Source organism: Pipra filicauda, unplaced genomic scaffold (genome assembly GCF_003945595.2).
Source record: "Pipra filicauda isolate LSUMZ 115617 unplaced genomic scaffold, ASM394559v2 scaffold289_size944018_pilon, whole genome shotgun sequence".
NCBI classification, from domain to species: domain Eukaryota; kingdom Metazoa; phylum Chordata; class Aves; order Passeriformes; family Pipridae; genus Pipra; species Pipra filicauda.
In genome coordinates this window covers 587,906-609,713 of record NW_024104408.1, presented here as the reverse complement: position 1 = coordinate 609,713, position 21,808 = coordinate 587,906, and the positions used below count along the sequence as shown (strand labels likewise).

Below are 21,808 nucleotides of genomic sequence, written 5' to 3'. Positions count from 1 at the left end.
TTTTTGTTTTTCCTTTACTGCTAAGGAGGGTGTTTGATTCCATAGGCACCTCAAAGAGAGTTGGCCTTGAGAATTCCTGAGGCTCTTTAGAAACTTCAGATCTGGTTGGTTTTAGACCCATTAGACTGAATATGAATATTTGATAGTTGGTGATGATTAAACCTTAGCAAGGTGTGTGAAAACATGTGGAAAACCTCAGGGCAACAAGCTAATCCCTTCAGTCATTTGAAGTGTGCCAGGAGTTCAGAAAGCTGATTTCCAGTGGCAGTTTTACAGTATTTTACTGACTTTAAGTATAGCAGCAGTTTGAACAACATGTACAGAGAACAGTTAGAGAAACCATGCAGGTTGTTTAGTCTTGGAGAAAGGTGATTATTCCAGTAAAAAAAAGAAAGGGATTAAATTTTGTTGTTGATGACCGAATCTCAGAATATATTATTGTGTAACATGGGTTGTTGACTTATTCAGTATTTCCAATTGTTCTTGATACACACCTCCTCACAGAGTTTAGGCAAAAAGAGCTGCCCAGGCCAAGAATCATCTGCCAAAAAAATTATCAGATAGTCTTTAGTATCTTAAGACTTTTTAAAAGAAAGGTGTAATCATTTGCCGTATGGATTTTGATTCATCTCTGCTTTCCAACCATGAAAAATCATTAAATGTTGCAAGATTCAGAGTTTCCTCAGGAAAGTTGCAGATGCATTATTACATCCATCATTCTGCGAATGGGAATTGATTCCTGTGTTCTTGGAGCACCGGGCCCGTTGTGCATCGTTTCGAGTGGCTCTTTTGGAACACGTAGAGCAGAACAACTGAGGTGGGATATTTGGGATCAGTGGCTTGTTGACGTGGGATATTTTCCTCTGAGCTTTAATTCGATCTGGAGCACAGTAAACCCCAGCATAATTGGCTTGAACTGCGGGTCTGAAGATGGCAGGTTATTTAAAATATCGGGGAACGCAAACTGTAACAGTAATACCTTAAGAGTGGCAAAGGTGCATATTCTGCTAAATAAACTTCAGTAATTACTTTAGGGGGTTTTCCTCTGCAACACTGTAATTTTTCTAGTTTATATTCTTCACAGACTGCTGACCACAGTGACAGTTTTGCTGTTCTTGTACAAAATAGCTCACACATGTGTGCACCTGGTCTTCATTACTGTTACACTGCATATATGGTAATGGCAGAATGGGAAATTTTCTTTTCTGATTTCTGCTGATGACACCTTGTTTCGGGTACAGCACTTTACAAATACATTGTTCATTAAGTGTCAGTATCCATTAAGGAGCACTAACAGGCAAAAGGACTGTACAAAACATTCGCATAATTTTCACAACAAGGAAGTATTTACTTATAAAAGGCTTTTAAAAGTACCCCAACAACCCAGCATTAACTTTTTTGAACTGTCAACAATATGAACATTCTTGTTTTACCTTACTAAGGCAAATATATTTGCAATAACAAAGCATAAATAGGCAAGAAAACCTTTGAAAAATAGTATCCAGCTATATAAGGTACTGACTAAACAGAACAGGAACGCTGAAAACCCACTTCTAAAAAGTTAGCCTTGGAAGTATAATTAGAAGTATGGTGATTAAAATCTATTTTTGGCTGAGTTCACTTGCATATTTTAGGTATGCTACGGCTAATTTGACCCACTGTATTTTAGAAAAATCTTTATTCTCGCTGATTTTTGGTTTCCTTGCAAAGACTTTTGCTAGAAACGTGTGATTCTGAGGAGTTGCTTCCAAACCTACAAGTTATGCATCAGACTGCCAAACAGAAGGAGCAGTGGGGAGGTTGCCTGGCCGGCTGAAGGCAGGGAAAGGTGGAGAGCTCTTGTCTCTCTGGGAATGACTGGAACGTCTGGATCAATAGGAATCCTGTCAAAAGCCATCCTTTGCAGAGGGGATTCGTGAGCACAGCCCCAGAAGCTGGCAGGGTTTGGACTGTAGCTTTTAAAGAGTGGTAGGTTTGCTCTCTGTTCCGTGCAGAGGGAATGGGATGTGCTGGAGCCAGGATTTCTGTGTCACCACGAGATGTCACTCTTTTGTTAGGAAAAAGTCCATCCGATGGCATGAATATCTGGAAAATAAATTATGTGGCCCTAAAGGGTGAAAATGTAGGAATTTGAGGAAGAAAATTCTTTGATGTCTTCAGTTGCATCGTGTGCTACTTGAATAGGCACAATGTACACACGTTGACATCAGTATTTCCAGGTTTGTTAGGGTTCTACTTTTTCAAGCTGGAAGGATTGTAGCAGGATTTAATTTGTTTATAGGTCAGCAAATATTTGGGCTTGCAACATGGCAGCTGAGGTGGATAAGTCGTTGTTTTAATCTTATTTACAAAATTAGAAGATACTTAAATATCTGTGCCATGTAGCCTTGTGGAAAGTATGGAACTACCCAAAGTCCATCAGTCACAGTCCCTACTGACATGGAGCAATAGTGACATCCTGTGGGAAAGGTTTAAAAAGGAGGCAAACAAAGGCTTAGTCCTGTAGTCATGCTGGATTCTGTTTGGATTTGTCCATGTAATTTTTTTATATTTTGGAGCCAGTGTCTCAAAAGCAAATTAATATCCATTGTGAACTGTGATTAGAGCATCAGAGCTTTCTGTGCTTTCATTTACACTATTTCTGGGTATTGAATTATCAATTGCATTACAGGAGTGCTCGTGTTTAACTTTGATCAGGACAAAAAAAATTTAGAAATATTATACAATTTTATGACCATGTGATTTCCCAATGTGCTAGGACATTTTACATGTGTATTTTCCTCTAAAATTAAAGATCACACGTAGGTTTTACTGTATCTTTAAATGGGATCTAAGGAATTAATTGAAATTCTTTTAAAAATCATTGTTCAAATCAGAAGTAATGAGAAAAATCTTTCTTATATAAAAAAGTATGATTAAATTTAATAAAAATGTGCACTCTGAAGTACCATAAGATCTTGTTCTGATAACAGAATTAGTGCCAGAGATTCCAGTATTTCAAGCTAGATATAGAATTATATACTTGTGTAACAAGATTGCAACAGAAATTAAAGGAACTGGAATGATGTTGTTGGAATGATGAGGCTTTGGCTGCTGAGTAATCCAGGTGTTTTTCTTTTTTTCCCTTAATCTTTATTAGCCTGCTTTTTTAAGCATGGATTGAAAGACTATCAGATAGTTTTAAAAAAGAGAAGTATTTACACCTCGTGTTGTAATTCACTGTACGTCTGGCAAGAAGAAATATAAAACTCGTATTTCTGTACGGTTTCTTTTCCCCAGTTTTAAAAATAGAGATGGATAAAATTGCAGCACTATCCCCATGTGAGAGGATTATTTGCACATCTGTCTAAGGTTAGTACCTCCTGTGTGGTTATCAGCATCCTTCACTGTGCTGGCTGAAAAAGGGCCAGATGATGAGTGGCGCCTTGCAAGATTAACTTTGTATTGGTAGTCATTAAACAGTGGGAATTTTTACAAACTGGCAGTTTGGGATGCTGAAAAAAAAAAAAAAAGAAAAAGTGGAGAAAGAGTGTTATAATAGTTGGTTGCACATACAGCATCTAGAATAGACTTGGGCTGCTGGCAACAAGTGTGATGGAACAGTTGGTGAACAGACGCATAATAAACAGCTGTCAGGAGGTAAACTGACACCTCTGATGTCCACAATTGTATTAATCCAGGATTAACAAAAAAAGTTAGAGGTATCTATCTGTTTTACAGCAAGATCAATTGCTGCTAAAATAATTCCTGAGGGAGAGTACCCTTTCTGTTTTAAGTGAGGAAGGTGTGAAGACCACGCGGTCCGTGTGTCCGTCCCGACGCCTTGTGGCGATGCTGACAAAGCCAATTTAAAAACAAATCTGCTAAATGTGGTTTTAGCCATTTTTTCTAGGGCGGTTTAAACATGTCATTAACTTCAAAAGAGGTGAGGGGAGGATTCTTTGCACATGCATGTGAAGGACTGTAAAAGTGATTGGCAAACTGAGATTAAATTTTGAATATTTTTGTGTAATCATCGCTAATTTGGTTTTGCAGACCCGTTCCTGGCAGATATCTGTGGGAACCAGATGGCTAAGTTGTGTTGACTGGAAGCAGATTTTCAGATGCTTTTTACAGAAGCTCTTTATAATTGATTTGCTGGCAGATTAAGAGTTACTCATGAGATGCATTTTGTTTTGCCCCTCTGTTTAAAAAAGTGTACTGTCTTGTGCAGCTGTACTTAAATTTTTGAATCTGCAAATAACATCAGTTGTGGTGAGGATCTCTTTGTGAGCACAGAAATATTTGAGAAAGGTTTGAAAATTGAGGATGAGTAGCAGTAATGAGTCAAACCCTAAAGCTTCTGCTCCAATTTATGAAACATTTTTATTGAATTTTCTTTTCCAGTTGATAGAATCTCACTCTCTGAAGACTTAAAATATTTTAACTGAATAAATGTGATCATTTTCATTGTGCAACTTTGATCTCATGCCTTTTGTTGTTGTTCTGGATTATTTTATCAGAGTGCTTTTTCTTTCATGTATAAAATCAGTTCAAATTAACCTTATTATTCAGACTTGTATTTGAACCCTTCTGCAGAAGGAAGTAGCAAAGCTGAAACTTTTTGTACTTTGTGACTGCTGAAGTTTACGTGGATTCAAGAGGAATTGGTCAGACTAATGAAAGGAAATGTAATAAAAAAAGTTGTTAGACACCAAGTACTGTCTCTGACTCTGGATGTCCTGAGCTTAAAACTTGAGAGTAGGAGAGTATCCCAAGGCAGTGTCATATTTTTGTATTCTTCCTTAGGCATTAGAGAGTGAGAACTCAGCTTCTGTGAATAGATGGGTATAGTCTTTAATTATATATGATATATTTATTTTTGCCTCAGGATCTCTGTCACAGCTTGTGCAAGCTGGATTTGAAGATTCGAGGGACACCATGGCAGTGCATGTTGTGGTGGAGGAGATGTGTTAGTAGCAGGGTGGGTGACTTGTGAGGTCCAGGGAGTGCTTGTCTTGAACATTTAAATAGTTCTTTATTGCAGCCAAATTTTCCCCTTCGCCTATGATGTTAATCTGCAAAGATGTCATTAAGAGAATTGGTTTTCTTTTGGAGAATCACAGAATGTTTTGAGTTTGTTTCTGATCCAGAGTTTTCATTTAATTTGTTTTAATCTCATTGAAAAGAAAAACCTTAAAAGAAAACGTTTGTCTAAAGCAAATTTAATTTTTATTTTCTTTGTGGTTCCTTCTTAGATGATTGTGGGATTAAGTGGGCCAGGAAATATTCTTCCTGTCTTGTCAGAAACCTGTCAAATCTCCATAATAATATACTAAGCACTTTACATAATATTAGTGTTTAGCAGCAAATGTCTCTGCCTGTCTGTATATGTAGTAATGGATGTGCAGAGTTATAGCAAGTACAGGGGATGTGGAGAAGAAAGTATTTTTAAGAAAGAAAACATACAAAGCCAAAAAACCTTCTCATCCTGTGAATACTAATGAGCTGGCTGCTTTCTGTGGTGAAAGACATTAGTGTCTTGTGTAGTTAGAAGGGGGGCCCAGCAATTACTCTGACTTCAGTGGTGAAAATCTGGTAGGTCCTTGTGGCTGGATAGATGGGAAATGGATGGGACCCAGTTCTTTTGTAAATCTGCTGGTTAAGATTCAGAGGTATTCGGGGTTTCAGTATATTTAGCTTGTGCCTGTAAAGTACTTTTTGCTTTATTGTATTTGACATTATTCATTTAGAGGTTAACTTCAGTTTTATTGGATTATTTGTTATGAAAGATGACCCTAGATTTCAAAACTTCATAAACTATGATTTTGTATACTGTTCCCAGCAGCTGTTTAAATTAAAAGCTGATGAGGTCTTGGAGATCTAAGTTAAACATTTCTGCATTATTTTTAACTTAATTGGAAGTTGATATACTGTCTTCTTGACCTGGTTGCTGTAGAATGCTACATTCTTTGGCAAATATTAAACCACTGTGTGTGGTCTGAATAGATATTCGGCTAACATGGACCAAGCCTTGCTCTGGTTGAAGATATCTCTTTCCACACATTTCCAAAGCTATAATGAACATTTTTATTAGTGTTTTCTCAAAACACCACAAAGCTCCAGTAAAAATAGAGCACGAATCCATTTGTACACAAGGCATTTAGCTTGAAAACGTTCCTTTGAATTCTGTTCTTTACTGTAGTCAATGTTGTATTGTTCATTTTCAAAGCAAAAGGTTCTAAACTTTTAAAGTAATTTACTTCATAATGTTTGAGGTACTGTTTAAAACTTCTCTTTTTGCTGCGGTATCAGTAAAATCATGGAATCTCTACAAATATCTTTGTCGTAGGAAATTTCTCTGTAGAACATGAAAGGTTTGTTTTTTTTTTCCAGAAATCACAGTTCGATCTCTAAAGTCGTTGGCTGGGTCAGGAATTGCAGAATATGCTGAGCACCAAGTTAATGGTTCTAATGTAGATCACTCTTCAAGTGAATACCTTTGGAAAGGTTTGACTCAGGGGAGAATGTTTTATTGATACTACTCATATGAACTAGGGCAATATAGGTAGTTGCAATATTAGTAAGAATTCTACATGGTACTATTTATGACTTTTTAGAGAGGATAGGTTTTAGTTTTAAATGTACAGAGGCTCTTGATGTTGCTTATGTTTTCTATGGGAGCACAGACAAAGTGTTTTTTAGTGTCTTGTGTGTCATCATCTCCAAGCAAATGGGTTTCAGAAACCCTAATTTCATAATTTGTTTCAAAGTTGTAGCTATAGATCAAGTTTAAGAAACATAATGCCCGTTTGCAATGTACTCTACAATATTTTTATTATCTCCTAGTCTCTTACCTGCTCTTTGTGGTATAGGTATCTTCCCCCCTCACCTTTTAATTCAGCATCTCTTTAGCCTGAGCCATAAAGGCATACTATAGATAACAGGGAAATGTAAGATACCTGACAATATATGTTACGTTGCAGATTAAAATCTGGCCTTCAAGGCAAAATAACCTTACCCTTGCATTGCAGCACATTGCTCCTCTCCTTGGAGACAGTGCAAAATGCTCTCCATCCATGGCTTGACTCTTGTCTCCATCTGATCCATCTTACCATGGTGTTTCTTGTCTTGATAGTCCTTCCTGACACAGCTCATCTTGATCTCCTCTATGTTTGTTGGGTTAGCCCGACAGATATTTCTCGTTTGCTTTTTCCCTTGTCCTCCCTGTCTGGCACACTGAGTCCTGCTAGAGTGTAAACCTACAGGCATGTAGAAGTAGACAGTGATAAATGAGAAGAGGAACAAGGAGATTTTCATGTTAAAATACCCTGAGTCTCTGACAACAAAATCCATGGTGGAATTTGAGAATTTTGGAAGGCTTAAAGGGAGAAAGCCTCTACTATGAGGGTGGTGAGATCCTGGCACAGGTTGTCCTGGGAAGCTGTGGGTGCCTCATCCCTGGAGGTGTTCAAGGCCAGGTTGGCCATCCTTCCCTTAAGAGTGGAAAAAGTTTGACATCTGCCCAACCCTTTCTCTCACAAACAGATTGGTTTTGGTTTCTGCTGTTTACCTCAATTCCAGAATTGTAAATAGGATTTAAAGTTTTCAGCTTAACCTCAAATCCATACAGGGACCAGTGACATCTCTGGTGCATGCTGTCACTGAGATAATGTATTGCCAGCTGTCCTGGGAGAAACAACACCTGTCAATATTAGCAATTATTGTTTGCATCCTGTTTTGTTTATGTTAACGAGATAATGGTTGCAATTTCATTTTATTTTCTTGTCAGACAATTCTCTTTGACTGCTTACAAACTAATCCTTCAGCTGCATCAAATATTCTTATTATCTTTCACCACTGAAGTTCAGAGTTGAGTTGAATTCATTAGTCATTCTTTTACCAGACTGTTATGTAATGCTCTTGTCTGAAGATGAACGTGTAGGATTTGGGAGACTTTCTTTTAATAATATGTTTTTAAATATGTCAAATTAAACCTGTCCCATTTTCTTAGAGTGAGAATATTTCTAGTAGCAGAATCAGAGAAAAAATCCAAGGTGGTACTTTGTGAAATGGCTCTTCTGTGCTGCTGAAATCAGTGGGAGTTTGGCAGTGATTTCAGTATGAACAGAGTTAGGATCTCTAAGGCTGGTGCTTATGCACAGTTCTTTTAGCTGTCATTTTCTGTTTGTAATGTTAAATAAAAAAGTAAAATGTAGACGCCTTGAATCCACGTGAAGAATTTGGCAGTTCATGGTGGAATGTTCATGGTTTGCTTTGGCTCATTCAAAAATCACAGCACACCAAAAATCCCTTAAAGGGGGTGGCCTGCAGGTGATACCTAATTTGATCTGTGATATTTACAGAAAGAAGAGCATATCTCATAACTTCTGTACCAAATTTCAGATGATGAGTGCTAGGGAGAGTACAGATGTACCTGAAGGTGTAAGCTGTTTTCATCTGCTTTCTATTCTTAAAGCACATACAGGGTTGCAGACTACATATGTTTGTCAGAGTGATTAATGGCTTGTATCCATACATTAGAACTGAGAGTATTAAGATTTATATCTTTTTGTTTTGAAAAGCAACAGCAAGCCCATAAATGCATGCTAAATGTACTCCATCTGATGAGCATGTGACCTGTAGTGGACATTTACAGTAAATGACTTGAGCCATTTAGAGAGGTTTTTTTAAGCTATTAAATATACTTTAAAATGTCATAAGATGTCATGAGTCGTGTGTGTAAAGCTGATATTTGTATTTATCAGACACTTTGATAAGGGAAGAGATCTTGTCTTTGTACCTGTTTCTTTGCTTTCTAAGCTGATGAATGTATTACCAGTGATAGGAGAGGTCAGGGTAGAAAAATACACATAATGAGAGTCCAGAATTTTTCATAGTGTTTATTTACAAAGTTTGTTCAAAGTGCCACAAGGATACAGCTTGGTGATGGAAAAATGCCTTAAGTTAAGGGGTATTTACAATACCTAAATTAGGTGCTGAGGGGAGTTTTCTGGAGCCTGCTAATATAGGAGACCGTATGAAGAGGCAGTATGGAAGAAGTTTATATAGCTTTTTTTTTTTCCTTATAAATAAGATATTAAATATATTCCAGGACTTTTAGAAATGTTTTAGCTCTATGTCCTTCAGTAACTTGTCCCAGAGAGCACTTCCCTGGCCTACCTGCTGATGTCAAGCTCGATGGGGGCTGGCTCTGAGCACTGGATTATTTTCCTTAATGTCCCCTGTCTTCATTAGACCTACTCCTGCCTGTTTAGAGATTCTCTTTGTATTGACATATCCTAGGATTTTTTTCCCAATCTGCTGTGTAAGAGTGGCGAGAAAAGTCTTGTTATTTAGAAGAAATAGTGGGTCCAGCAGTGGATTTGAGTCACACCTGAGTAACTTCAGCACTGTGAAATTGTGTTCAGGAGCAGATGTACCCACGGCTTAACATTAACAGCTTCAGTGCACATGGGTATGTCTTGTGTTTGAGGAGGAAACTGGTCAAACACAGGACCCATAACTTGTATAGAAAACTTTGGGACCTTCAGGATTTTAGTAGTAGGATAGATACAAACTTGTTCATAAAAACATACTCGAAGAAATATTCCACTTGACATGGAAGGTTTAATTTAGTAGCTGTCTTTCTCAGCCACCCAAATAATACTGTTTATTTCAATAACACCTCTTCTCAATAGAAATCCTAGTTTACTTCAGCAAGCTCAGGCAATGGGATTTTGTATGCTTTATTTTTCATCTTGTACACGTTTGTGAAAAATCTTCAAACAAAACATTTTTTCAAGGAGTTCGCCTAAAGATTTGTCGAAATGCTGGTTTGATAATCTATTTATTTTTTTTCCAATGCTATTAATGGATTTGAGGTATCTGAACTATCAGTGAACGAGCTGTATAAGAATCTTTTAATGATACAAGAGGGTATTGAATGACGGCAGACTTTTTTAGCATCTCTGAAAGTACAAATTGCCAACATCTTCTCATTTCTGTAAGGAGAACCTGCTTAAGGCCCAGTGGGGTTAAGAACGTTTTTTACTCTACTCTTGACTCCTGCAATATAACAATAAAGAAGTGATTAAAATTTAAGTAGTCATGAGAGATTTTTGCTATATCTAATTTCTTCAGTGCTGGTGTGCATTAAAACTGGATCATTGCATAATACTGTTGTGGTGAGTATTGCTGTATTACCTTGTTTAGCAACCAATAGAAATAAGAACAGTAATTTTGTGATAAGTGGTCTTGTCTGAATGTTCTGAGTTCAAAAATTGTTTAGCATTAAGGTTGTGTTAATTGCTTCCTCTGTAGGTTGTATTAATAATAGAGATATTAATAGACCTCTATTTCGAAATAGTTAACTAGCACAAAAATCTTTTCCAAGACAAAATTTGATGTTGAGTTTCTCACATCAGAAAGCATTTTCAGCTTCTGTTTGGGTATATTAATGAATTCAGTAGATTCCACAAGGAAAGCAAGAGAGATGCAGCATTTTTTCAGTGTCTTTGCTTTCCTCGTGGGAAGAAAGAGGGTCTGTATTTTAAAGTTGGTACCTGCTGATATGATCTAGATATTCTTGGTATTAAAGTTATTTTACTGTATCAAGAATATGAATGCTTTTGCAACTGAACTGCTGTAAATATTCTGTTCAGTGTAATTGAAACCAGATTAAATCTGCTTCTCTTGTTATAATAAGTACTATCATCGTGTATATTCGTACTATGCTAACGAAGAAACTGTCATCTTAATTTACAGTGAGGTGATACGGTATCATCCCTGCTGTCAGATAAAGAGATTTTTGAGAGCAGGTGATAGCTGTGGATTCGTATAACAATTGGTACAATTAATATATGTCCAGTAGAATTAAAGTGTAAATTGTGGAAAAAAAAATGAGAGGAGAAAGCGTTCCAGGGACGGTATGTTTTAAAAGATAAAAGAACCTGTGTGTGGCTCCAGCATGGCAGCACATGGTGGCTGTTGTGACTCCACAGATTTCATTGCTGAGCTTCTCTTAAGCTCTGTTCGTGGTGCAAAGAGTGAGTGGGTGCACTTTAAGACTTCAACTAGTTTTAAATTGAATTGAAGGGGGGCTTATGTCACGTATTCATGGCAGGGCGGGGTCCAGTGGAGGCTGTAGAACTTCACAGGACCGTGGAATTTTGGGCAGCTGGCTTGTATGGATGTGCTGAGACTCTGTGGTTACTGATTTGGAAACTGGGTCAAAGCTGGCTCAGGGCTGTGGCTTTACAAACTGAAAGAACAAGGGTGACATTTTTTTTCAACTGGATCCAGAGGAAGCAGCGATGGTCATCTCCTTTTAATCAGGGGCTGGGCTGTTTCATCTGCTTTCTGAAATCTAGAAACACTTGATGTGACGAGGAGGAATTTTTCAGGGCTCTGTTGAGCAGAAAGCCACAGACACCACATGTGTGGTATCACTGTTATTGTCCACACCCACTTCCAAGCACTGAGTGAACCCTGCCAGTGGATCCTGTGCCCTGTACATCTCCAGCCCTAGCAGAACAGAAAGCCAAGAACTGGTGTTGCTGCTCATTGCAGGGCCAGAGTAAAGAGTGGTTTGGAAATTAACTGCTTTGTGTGTAGTATTTTGTAGCTGTACTTTTAAAAAAATTGTTTTCCCCCTCCTACGTGAGCTAAACTTCAGCAGGAGAGCTGAGGTATCACCTCGTGTGGAATGACCAATGCTGAGTGGTTGGGGTAGATTCCTGGGAGTTGTGCAGGTTGTAACAGCCCCCTCGGGTAGAGAGAGGAGAGAAATGAGCACGGATCCCTTATTTCCTGTGTATTTTAAGCATGATTCAGGGATGAGATTAGCTCATGAAAATGTTAAAGTGTAGTAGTACCCAGCCTCTGATTTTAAGTCAGGCATAGCCTGACATCAGGGGTGGCATTGTTTAGTCCTCAGAGCAGGCAGCCCTATCTACCTCCAAACCCTTCCATCTCCAGGCCTGTGGCCTGCCCTAACAGCTCTGTCTCTTCAGCTGTGGGCTTGGAATAGTTCCTCTTTCCTTCAAGGGCATTCATGGTTGCAGTTATCTGGGAAGCCATCAAGTTCTCTCGTGTAGGTGCTATGGAATCTGAGCATTGTAGGCATATAATGTGCATTTTTAAACCTCAGTACACAATAGCATCTCTGCACTGACCACGCTGTGTATTCAGTTAGAAGTGGAACGTAGCAGAATTAAGCATTACTTAATATCAGCTGTTGGCCTGTGTAGCTCCATCCACGTGTTCATGCTCTATTTTGCCACATTTTCTTTTGGACGAGTCAGAGAGGGGGTGGTAAAAGATAAATAAGCAAAGGCATCCTGTGCAATGCCTCCTGCTAACTTTTCTATGTCTTGAAAGCTGTGATTTCATGTTTGGAACTGAACAGTGGAAGTGTGTGGGACGGCTTTATTTACTTCCACCACTTTGCTTTATGGGCTTTTGGAAGAGGTTCCTCCTCACCATGTTTACTGCTTTGTAAAGTAAATCTTTGATTTATTGTGGCAGTCACAGTCTGTTAAATAACTGTTTTCTTCATGTTGAAAAAACATGAACATGTTCTCTATCCTCAGGTCTCCCCAGCTCACAAAATGTGAATTCCTTGTCTGTGTTTTGAATCTGATTTTTCACTGGTTTCTGACAGTTTTTTATATACTTTTCCATTATTAGGAAGATGATTTAAACTATAAACAGATCACATTTAAAAAATGCTTTCTAAACTGCTAATGTTTTACTTCCTTAGTTTTGTCTCATTATAATGTTCTTGCTACCATTACTATGTTAATTATTTCTTATATGTAAAAAACTTTCTGAACCAAGGCTCAATCATCTCCGTAGAAGATGAAGATATTTCTTTTTTCTTTAAAAAATTCACTACTAAGTATGATATATTAAGAGTTGGACATTGCATAGACACCAGACTAAGGCAAGAGATTTTCTGAATCCAGAATCACTGAAACCACCAGGAAAAGCATTTTTGAGATCCTGATCCAAGAGAGACAGATACACACCCTGACTGACTCTCATGGCAGTACCTGCTTTGCCAGACACACCAAACCAGTGAGGACTGTGGCCATCTGAACTTGTGTTATTGAGTTCACATCTCATAACTTTGCACCATCTCAACCAGCCCTGTCTCTTTTCGTGGCACATGAAGTCAAACTGAAGACTTATATTGAAATGATGTTAGATTTTGTTGCCGAGTTAAGATATTGCACACTTAATGTTTTTTTATAAATGTATTTAAAGGTTTACTTGAACAATTTATTGGAACAATGTGTAATGGAAAATGCTTTTAATTTCTGTATCTGTCTTCTTATGCCCACCATTAAAGTGTGTCCTTCGAGCTACTTTAAGGAGATGGTTGTCACAACTAGAATTTGTTCTCCTGTGCTCTGCAAAGATTTTGGAGGAGAAAAGTTTGGTTGGAAATTGCAGGTGCCTTTTCTAAACAACAACCAGAGACAACAAAAAGAAAATTCTGAATGCCTGCTGTCATTTTTGCAGTTTTAATTTTTTTCAGTATAAATTCTTGTAATACAAACACACTCACTTGGAATGGTTATGGTACATGTATGTTGAGTATCTACAACTCGAATGGATCTAATTACTTGTGATAAAATCTCAAGTGAAATTAAGATACGATTGTACTGTAAAATGGCCTAGAATAGCATTAGTTTGAAAAATTCATTAATGTAAGATAAAAGAGAAAACCTTCAGAGCCCAGAATACTTCTCTGAGGACACAGACGTATTTTTATTCTGCATTAGTTTCTCTGGTGGCACGTTGTTAAACTCAACGAGTTATAAGAAATTATGAAGAAATTTGTATTTTAGCCACTGTTTTACAGCTGTACAACGTGGAGATGTTTAAGATGAAGATGCCTCCATTCTCAGATAGAATAGCTTTATTTAAAATTGATTAGGAGCAATTCACAGCAGCCTGCCAAATTGCTAATGGAAGCCATTTGAATCAATTCTCTCATATAATTTAAATGCCATTTCACTGCATATAGTTTAACCAGGAAAGAATCCCAGCTTGCAGCCAGTAAAATTAATTATTTATTATTCTTTTCATAAATATTTTCTTGGTCAAAACCAAAACAAAACAAAAGTAAAACCAAAATAAATGCCTATACGCTGAAACTTTTTCAGGGTATGCACACTTCAAATGGCTAATTTGAGGAATGCCAGAGTATTATTTTTACTTACGTATGTCAAAAAGCATTTTTATCTACATGTCAGGTGTTTTTCTTACCTGATAGCTTTTTGTGGAGTGTGCATTTGAGGCTAAATTACAAATTGGATTCTGCTGTTAACTGAGGGGCCTACTCAGCAAAAATTATATATAGGCTTTTCTCAGAAGGTCGTGGAATCCATCTTTGCTGAGGTGATGAAGCGGGGAACTCCTTTTGGCCCCAGAATCACTTCTGTCCAGACCTGCCTGGCTGTCCCAAGGGGGAGTCGTCTGATGGTGGGGAATTCATTGTGTGAGGTTTGGTATTCGCTCTCATCCATCACCGAAAGATTGTCCTATCTGTGGGTTAATTTTATTGTTATTTGCTTGAAAATCAATTGAATTAAACTTGAGAACTAATGGTATATTGCCCTAGTTTAAAAATAAACATTCTGGGGTTTGGCTGCTATTGGCTGAGATCCCGCACGGTCAGCGCTATGCAGGAAGAATATCTTTTAATTTTGTGCTTTGCCCACTCATCTACTGCACTGCCAATTGCAACCACTGCAGTGCCAAACAAGTGAAAATATAGATTGCATAAAAATACAGAGCAACATTGATGCTGCAGCAGCAGAGGAAGTGCATTACAGGGACTGCTGCTCTTCAGATGGAAATAGCATATTGAAATCCTTTCTGGTTGTCCTTCACTGCTCTGTCCCTTGTGACTTAAAGAGCCCAAGAATAACCAGCGGTGACTCCTGGATTTTTTTTTTTCCCCTCTCAGTATAAAAAGCGTATTCCAATGTCTGTTGCTCACATATGGTGATGGATATTGTAAGGGTTAAAATATGTCTGAAAATGAATCCACCCTCAGTTGGCCTTTCTTCACTGGAGTTGAAATGTAAGTTGGCCTCAAAGTGTAGTAATAATATATGTCAAAGATATTTAGCAGGCTTTCTCCATGTGTGCCTGTGTAGGTATGGTGGGCATAGGACTGGGCTGATTATGGACCTGAAGGCTCTTCACCTGCAAAATATGTGTATCAAGTCAAGAAAGGTCAATCTGCAGTAAGGGTATTTAAGAAAGAAATCTTCAGCTGCATTGGCCCAGCTGAAAAATCTTAATACCTATTTAAGCAGCAAGGTCTTATAAATAGCCTGGTGCCTGTGAAATTTCTTAAGTAAAAAGGGGAGAGAAAAACTTTAATAAGAAAGTTTATTGAAAATATAGGAGAATCCTTAGTTCTAAGTGCAAACCAAAGGACTTAAATGTCAGATATTCTAAAATAGAGGAGTTAGCTAATAATGTGAAATGACTTGTTTGCAATTTTTTTTTAAATGATTTCTACCCCCATTTCCTACCCTCCTTCTCTGGGTCCTTTCACCTCCCAAAGACAGTTACTGCATTTATAACATTAAAGGAAAGACAAGTGGTCATGACAAAGGTGAACATAGGGCACCAAAGGAATGGCCATTCTGGTGGAAGATAGGAATTTTGAACAGGGATTGAGCTCTTGTAGAGGGGACCTGCTCCTCCCTCAAACAAAACCGACAGTCTAAGGGGATTGTAACATATTTCCCCTTCTTCTTTCAGACCATCATAGTTTTGTAGAAAAAATAGTTCCTTAACTGTATCCACTGGCATTTTAAGACTAATAAATAATTCTTTGCAGTCACTCAATCACTGCCAGTGCAGACTTGAAAAGGTAATTTATTTTGCAGATAGACACCTTTGACAGCGCTCTGGAGGCCGTCCTTTCAAACATAACCACTTTCAAGAAACCGAGAGTAAAACGTCCTGCTTGATCAGGTTTTGATGTGGTGAAGCCACTCCTTGATAAAGAAATCTAATCTGTGCACTGGGGAGGGAGGCTCTGCCAGTGTCTTTTTTCATTATGGTTTCCTGTCCTGTTAACTAAGGGAAGGGTCAGTAATGCAGTTGCCGAGCTCATCGTTTCAAACACCACCTCGGAAAGGAGAAGCCCTGTATTTGCCCAGCATGTTCACGTATGTTCAGTGTACCACAGGATATGTTAGCAGAAAATGGTCACTGAAGTAAGCAAAGAGGAGTTAAAGGCTTTTTTTTTTATTTCTCAGAATTAAGAAACAAAGCAGAAATGATAAACAGTTTCGGCCACCAAGCCTGGGGGAACCCATAGATTCTTGGTGTGGGGGTGATGGTGGGATATAAAACAGAAAAACTTAGTTAATGGGAGAGAGCTGAGTGAGCAGAGACAGATTTTGGAGAAAATTAGGTGACCTAGTTTGGTATCTCAAGGCATCATTTTCGTTTTTGCTGTGAGACATTAAAATGGCTGACATTTCACAGAATGGGTTGTAGATCATATGATCTTTTTGGAAGTCCATTGGTAGAAAAGTTTAAGTGCTGTTGAGGAAACTCTTTCAAGGGCTTGGGCAGTATCTCTTGTTCTCTCTCTGCCTGAAGACAAAGTTCCAGCATTTCTGGGTGACGTGGTTTGAGTAGACCTGGCAGAGCACTTGTGCTCCTCAGACATTAACGTGGTCTTTGGGGCAAGATTAGGAAAATGTATTAATAAACATGGTGGCAGCTCAACTCTTTTGAAAAACTTTTTTTTTTCCTTTTTTTTTTCTTATTTCTTTTCATATTGCAAACCAGATTACCACGTATCAAGGGATTAAAGCCTTCACTGGTACAGTAAAGAGACCCTCACATGATTGAAAATAATTTATTTCCATGTGTTCTTCTTTTATCTGAGTAAATGAAGTTTAGGGAGATATAGTGCCTTATTTCATCAGGAATTTCCATTCCGAAGGGAAAAGAAATGGAATAGGAACTGTGATTCTAAATATCTAAGGTTACAACTTTGCTGTAACTGGAGCTGTAACTCCCTGTTATGGTGATGTTTGATCTGCTTCCCAGTTCTAAAGGCTGTCTGGGTTACTTAGATATATGTCTTGCCATTAAAGCATTTTCCCCTTTTCTGTTTCTTGTGGTAAATGTGCTATAGAAAGATTTTTTTTTTTTTAAACTCTTTTTGCAAAGTTTTAAAATAAAATTTACAGCTGGTGAGGAACATGGTTTTTACATACTGGACCTTATCATCTCAGTAACCAATTTTTCCTTATGTCTCAGAACTCTCATTAATTTTTCACAGGCTTGTGATGGATAGTTTTTATTTATTCACGTCTGAGGTTCTGTTGTGTGAAAAGGACTCATTTTATAACATTACATATTCATGGCTTGGGATAGATGGGATAAGGAACTTATTATTAATGTGTCACAGTGGGAAACTTACTCTGGGTTCATTTGTGAATCTTGTTAAATGTGGTGCGGTCAGCAGACAGCGCTGAAATTTTTGATACATTTTATTGGAGAAGGGCAAAGAGGTTCAGTGATGCTTCCTTATCTAAACAGCACAAGTGAGATGGTGTCTTTCTAAATGCATTTGAAACGCTGTGTCAATAACACAAGGGTAGAAGCAAAAGATGCCTGAACTACAGCAAAATCAGAACGATGCTTTTTAGTAATGACTGTAGCCAGGTGCTGTTTGGGTCTGTTTAAATCCGGTTTGCTTAATTAAATCTTGTTTTACTTTTTGCAAAAACACTGGAGTTGTTTGCAATATAGGGAATTGACAGCAGGCTATTCCAAAACTTGATTTCTAGCAGTTAGATTTGCCTGCAGTAACTGATTGTGGCCATATTTGTCTGAGAACCTTTTGTTCATGCACAGTGGGACCGAGCAAATTCTGAATGTACACAAGCAAAACTTTTTGGAAATCAGTAAGCAGTCTGTGTATTGAACAAATGCAGCATATAAAATAAAAAGTAAGGAGGTAAATTGGGGTGTAAACTATTTTAGAGTCCTAGAATAGGATCTGGTTTAAAAGAACCAAATATCCTTTTCATCATGTCACAGAGATACTGATTTTCAAAGCAGAACATTTTGTACCTCTGAAAATTTTAAAGTAGGGACTTTGTCCTCTGCTTGTGTGCTTAAAATTTGATTTTTAATTAAATGTTTCCATAGTCATTTTTGTAATTACAGAATGGGCCCAGAGAGGAAGTAATTTAGCTCCACTTCTGACTCCCTGTTATTTATCACCTATTGTTACCTTTTTACTTATGTTATTGTTGGAAATCTAGAAAGATGATTTTGTTGGGGTTTTTTTGAATGTGCTAATCACTTTCTTACCAAAACAGCTTCTGGCTGAGGGTATTAATGTTTACAATAGCAGCAGTTATTCAAGTATTTAAGAAAGTATTATCAAGATCCAACTGAATTATAATTCCTCTTTGTTTTCAAATATTTTCTGAATAATAAAAGAGATGAAATAACTTTAAGCTACTTAAGTAGCTTGAGATGACCAGGAGAAGACAATTTATGATGGCTGTATTTTAAAAGAAAATTCTCAGTGATGTTAAATGTTACCTTTATTAGCGATCCTACCAGTAGGTCAACAATATTATATTGTCATTTATAATAGAGGAGCTGGGCAGTGAGAAAACTGTAGTCTATTAAGAGTTTTGTGAGTGTGTATGTGTATACAGTGAAATAATATCTAGTGTAATGTGAAGTGACAGTCAAAATTACAGCTTTTCTCTTGCCGCAAGGGTACTTCTCTGCCAAGTATAGTAATATTGTTGTAGCAGTGTTCAAGGTTGTCAGCAGTTCTTGGTTACTCTGCAGAGAGCCATAACTGTGTGTGGAAGCAAGGAGCTTCCTGTCAAGGGAGATACTATAATTTTGATATATATTTGTTGGTGCCAAACTGCAATTAAATAGGAGGCGTTGGAAGAGGTTTTATTTAGCCAACTCAAATTTGTTGATTAATTAGTTAAAACAAAACAAAACTCAAAAAGATCCGAAAGGAAATCCTCCTCTTGCACAAACATAGTTTAAATTATGAATTTATCTGGTGTTTGTCTGTGCTCGAAGTAGGGTGTTATTTTTATGGAATAAACCTTATTTCTGCTGGTGAATCTGGGATTGCTGAGGATGTATAGGGCATACTGCTGTTACTTAAATTATGATCTCTGAGGTTAATTGTCTATCATAAAATGATTTTCGGGGGCTGTCATAAACTTCAGTTTTTTCAGAGGTCAGCATGGAAACTGTTTCTTCTCAAAAGCATGTTTTTTTCAGGATGTGCTTTTCTGTCAGGACATCGACAAAATAGTGTCACAAAAATGTGTATTATCATCCATATTGGAAGCAGTAAAGAATTTGCTCCATTTCCCCACGTTGAAAACGATGATAATGGTGTCAGCAGTTTTATTCAGTTGAAAACCATTTTTCTTGATGATTAGATTAAACAAAACGAGGTGGGGGAGAGAGTTCCTTTGGAAAACATTGCTTTAAAGAAAATCCGGACCTCTCCTGCTGTCCTTTGGCGAAGTATTAAGATATAAACACACTTACATGATCTTATGACTTGCATGATGAAAATTTAGTGTTATGCTAATATAAGTGGCTGAATAGTACCTAAAATATTGCTTAACCAAAACCCCTGGTGAGTTTTATTGAATATTTTTCAAGTGGAGCTGCTGATGCACCTGGTGAGGTACTTCCACACCCTGCCCCTCTCTTCTTCCCTGATTTCAGTAGGTCTCCCTGGGCTGCAAAGCCTGTGTGAAGCTTGTGTTGTAGGATTAGCCAAGCAGAAGCTGCAAAAGCCGATGCTGGTTTTCAGATGGGTATGTAAGGAAAGAGAAGATAATTAAAGAAAATAAATCAAGAATAATAACTTTTCGGTAATTTTCTTTTAACTACAGCTAAAGTAAATTTCAGATGCTTCATGTTGAGGAAATGAAATCAAAAGCAAGAAGCTCCCTGTAAGTTGTTTTTCTCAAAGAAGACCGGGTGCTTAGTGGGCACCTTGCACAACTGGCACTGGTTGTTCCACTGTTGTCTCAAGCACTTTTATTTATCCCAGAACACCCCACAGGTGTAATTCATGCTGGAAATCCTGTGTGTCTGGTTTACAGACCCTGAGTATGGGCTGAAGATTATGGGTGTGTTGAAGAGCTCAAGTCACAGTTTCTGCTGGCACATTGAGCAACCTTAATGAGTAAATGTAAAATGTAGCAGTAATATTTGTTGTTGCGCTGGGGCCCATCCTTAGCCATAGGGCACGTCTCTGACCCCTGTGCACAGGAGCTGTCCCAGTGCATTGTGATGCCTGATTGGCCATAACACATAGGAAAGACTCTGCTAAGAAAAATTTGTGAAATTACAGGAAATATCTGTTTTATGGTGTTTCTTTCTAAGGCTTCCTACAGTGTTTTGAGCAATGTTTCTCTTCTTACCATCACTGAAGCCTTTTATTTTTTCTTGTGGAGGGCATCAAGCCAAGAATCTGAGCACGTTATCAGAGCTGATTTCCCCATTTCGTGTAAATAAATCATTTACTGAGGTATCATAGGATTTTGTATCTGTTGCACTTTCAGAATTTCCTCAATCTGGCCAGCTGTTTGGTTTATGAACATCTAAAGTCTTTGCTTCTAGATCTTTTGCTGCCACTTGAAATTTTGCTGTTTTCCTGTGAGGTCTTATCTCCTCGGTGCAGAAGCATTGGTGCTCAGGAGGTGACCCTGCAGTACCTGTTTGTGTACAGAGCTGCACATACCAGTTGACACCTCACTCAACATCTTTAACCTGGGTGGACTGAGCATCCCATGTGTGACAAAGCAATTTACCAAATGTAAATACCTTCCAATGGCCACATTAATATGTTGGGTCTTTTTTTTTTAATTGAATAAATATATTACTCAGCAGGGCAGATTATTTTCTTTGTGGCCTTGCTGTTGCAATTTGAGAACAGATACGATTTCCTTTTTGCTGATGAAGAAAGCAACATCTGTTCTCGGTTTCCTGCAGCTTTCCTTCAGACAATGCATTTAGATGCACAATTTGAATTCCTTCCGAATGAACGGAAAATTAAAAATTTGACCCCTCCTTCAAAGCAGTGGTTACACTGTGACAACAGTGGGTTGAGCTAAATTCAGCTATGTCAGGCAAGAACTATAAAAGTAGATAGATTGCCCTCTAAGCTTCACTTTATTGGATATTGTAATTGACATATAGTTGTCATTTATAATCATCTGTCCGTTCCTGTGAGTTGGGAGCAGTAAAGTTAATTGTGGCTGCTCATTTGCATTAATCTCACCTCTGAAGGGTACAGTAACCCATTAATATCATGTCATGATGAATTATCACAAATAACATTGAACATATTGATTAATGATCTCTGAGATTTGTATCTCGTTAAAACATTTTGTTAGCTCTTTAAACTTTTAAGCAGACAGTCAATGTGTGTGGGAGAGGTTTAGAGATCACCCACGGGGTGGTGAAAAGTTGTGGCATACATTTTGGGTCACTAATTAAAAAATTGGTTAAAAGATTTCACACTCATCTTAAAAATGCTTTTTCCTTCCAAAGGTGTGGATCTTGCAAGCTTTTAAATAACAAGAATTGTTCCTTGCTTATAAAGGCAGCGATTTTTATTAGAGTTGGGATGACACAAGGAAAAAAATAAAGGAATAATCAGATTTAGAAACTGTCATTATTTCTGTAGTTTCTGTTCTACAACAAGAATCATGCTCAGAGCAGCATATGTTTGTTTGTTTGTTAAAAACCATAGTTTCCTTCC

At 37.7% G+C, this 21,808-nt stretch overlaps 1 protein-coding gene across 4 annotated transcripts in view; it reads left to right on the top strand.

Annotated features, from left to right (window-relative positions):
* WWOX (WW domain containing oxidoreductase) overlaps window positions 1–21,808 on the top strand; it is a 493,697-nt gene that overhangs the window by 41,888 nt on the left and 430,001 nt on the right. The window contains exon 6 of one of the 4 annotated variants that reach the window (XM_039382882.1): window positions 6,376–6,404. The exons of the other annotated variants lie outside the window; for them this stretch is intronic. Coding sequence (XP_039238816.1) covers window positions 6,376–6,396 — 21 coding nt within the window. The 3' untranslated portion in view covers window positions 6,397–6,404. Of the gene's footprint in view, window positions 1–6,375; window positions 6,405–21,808 lie in introns of those variants that run through there. 4 annotated transcript variants of the gene reach the window in all.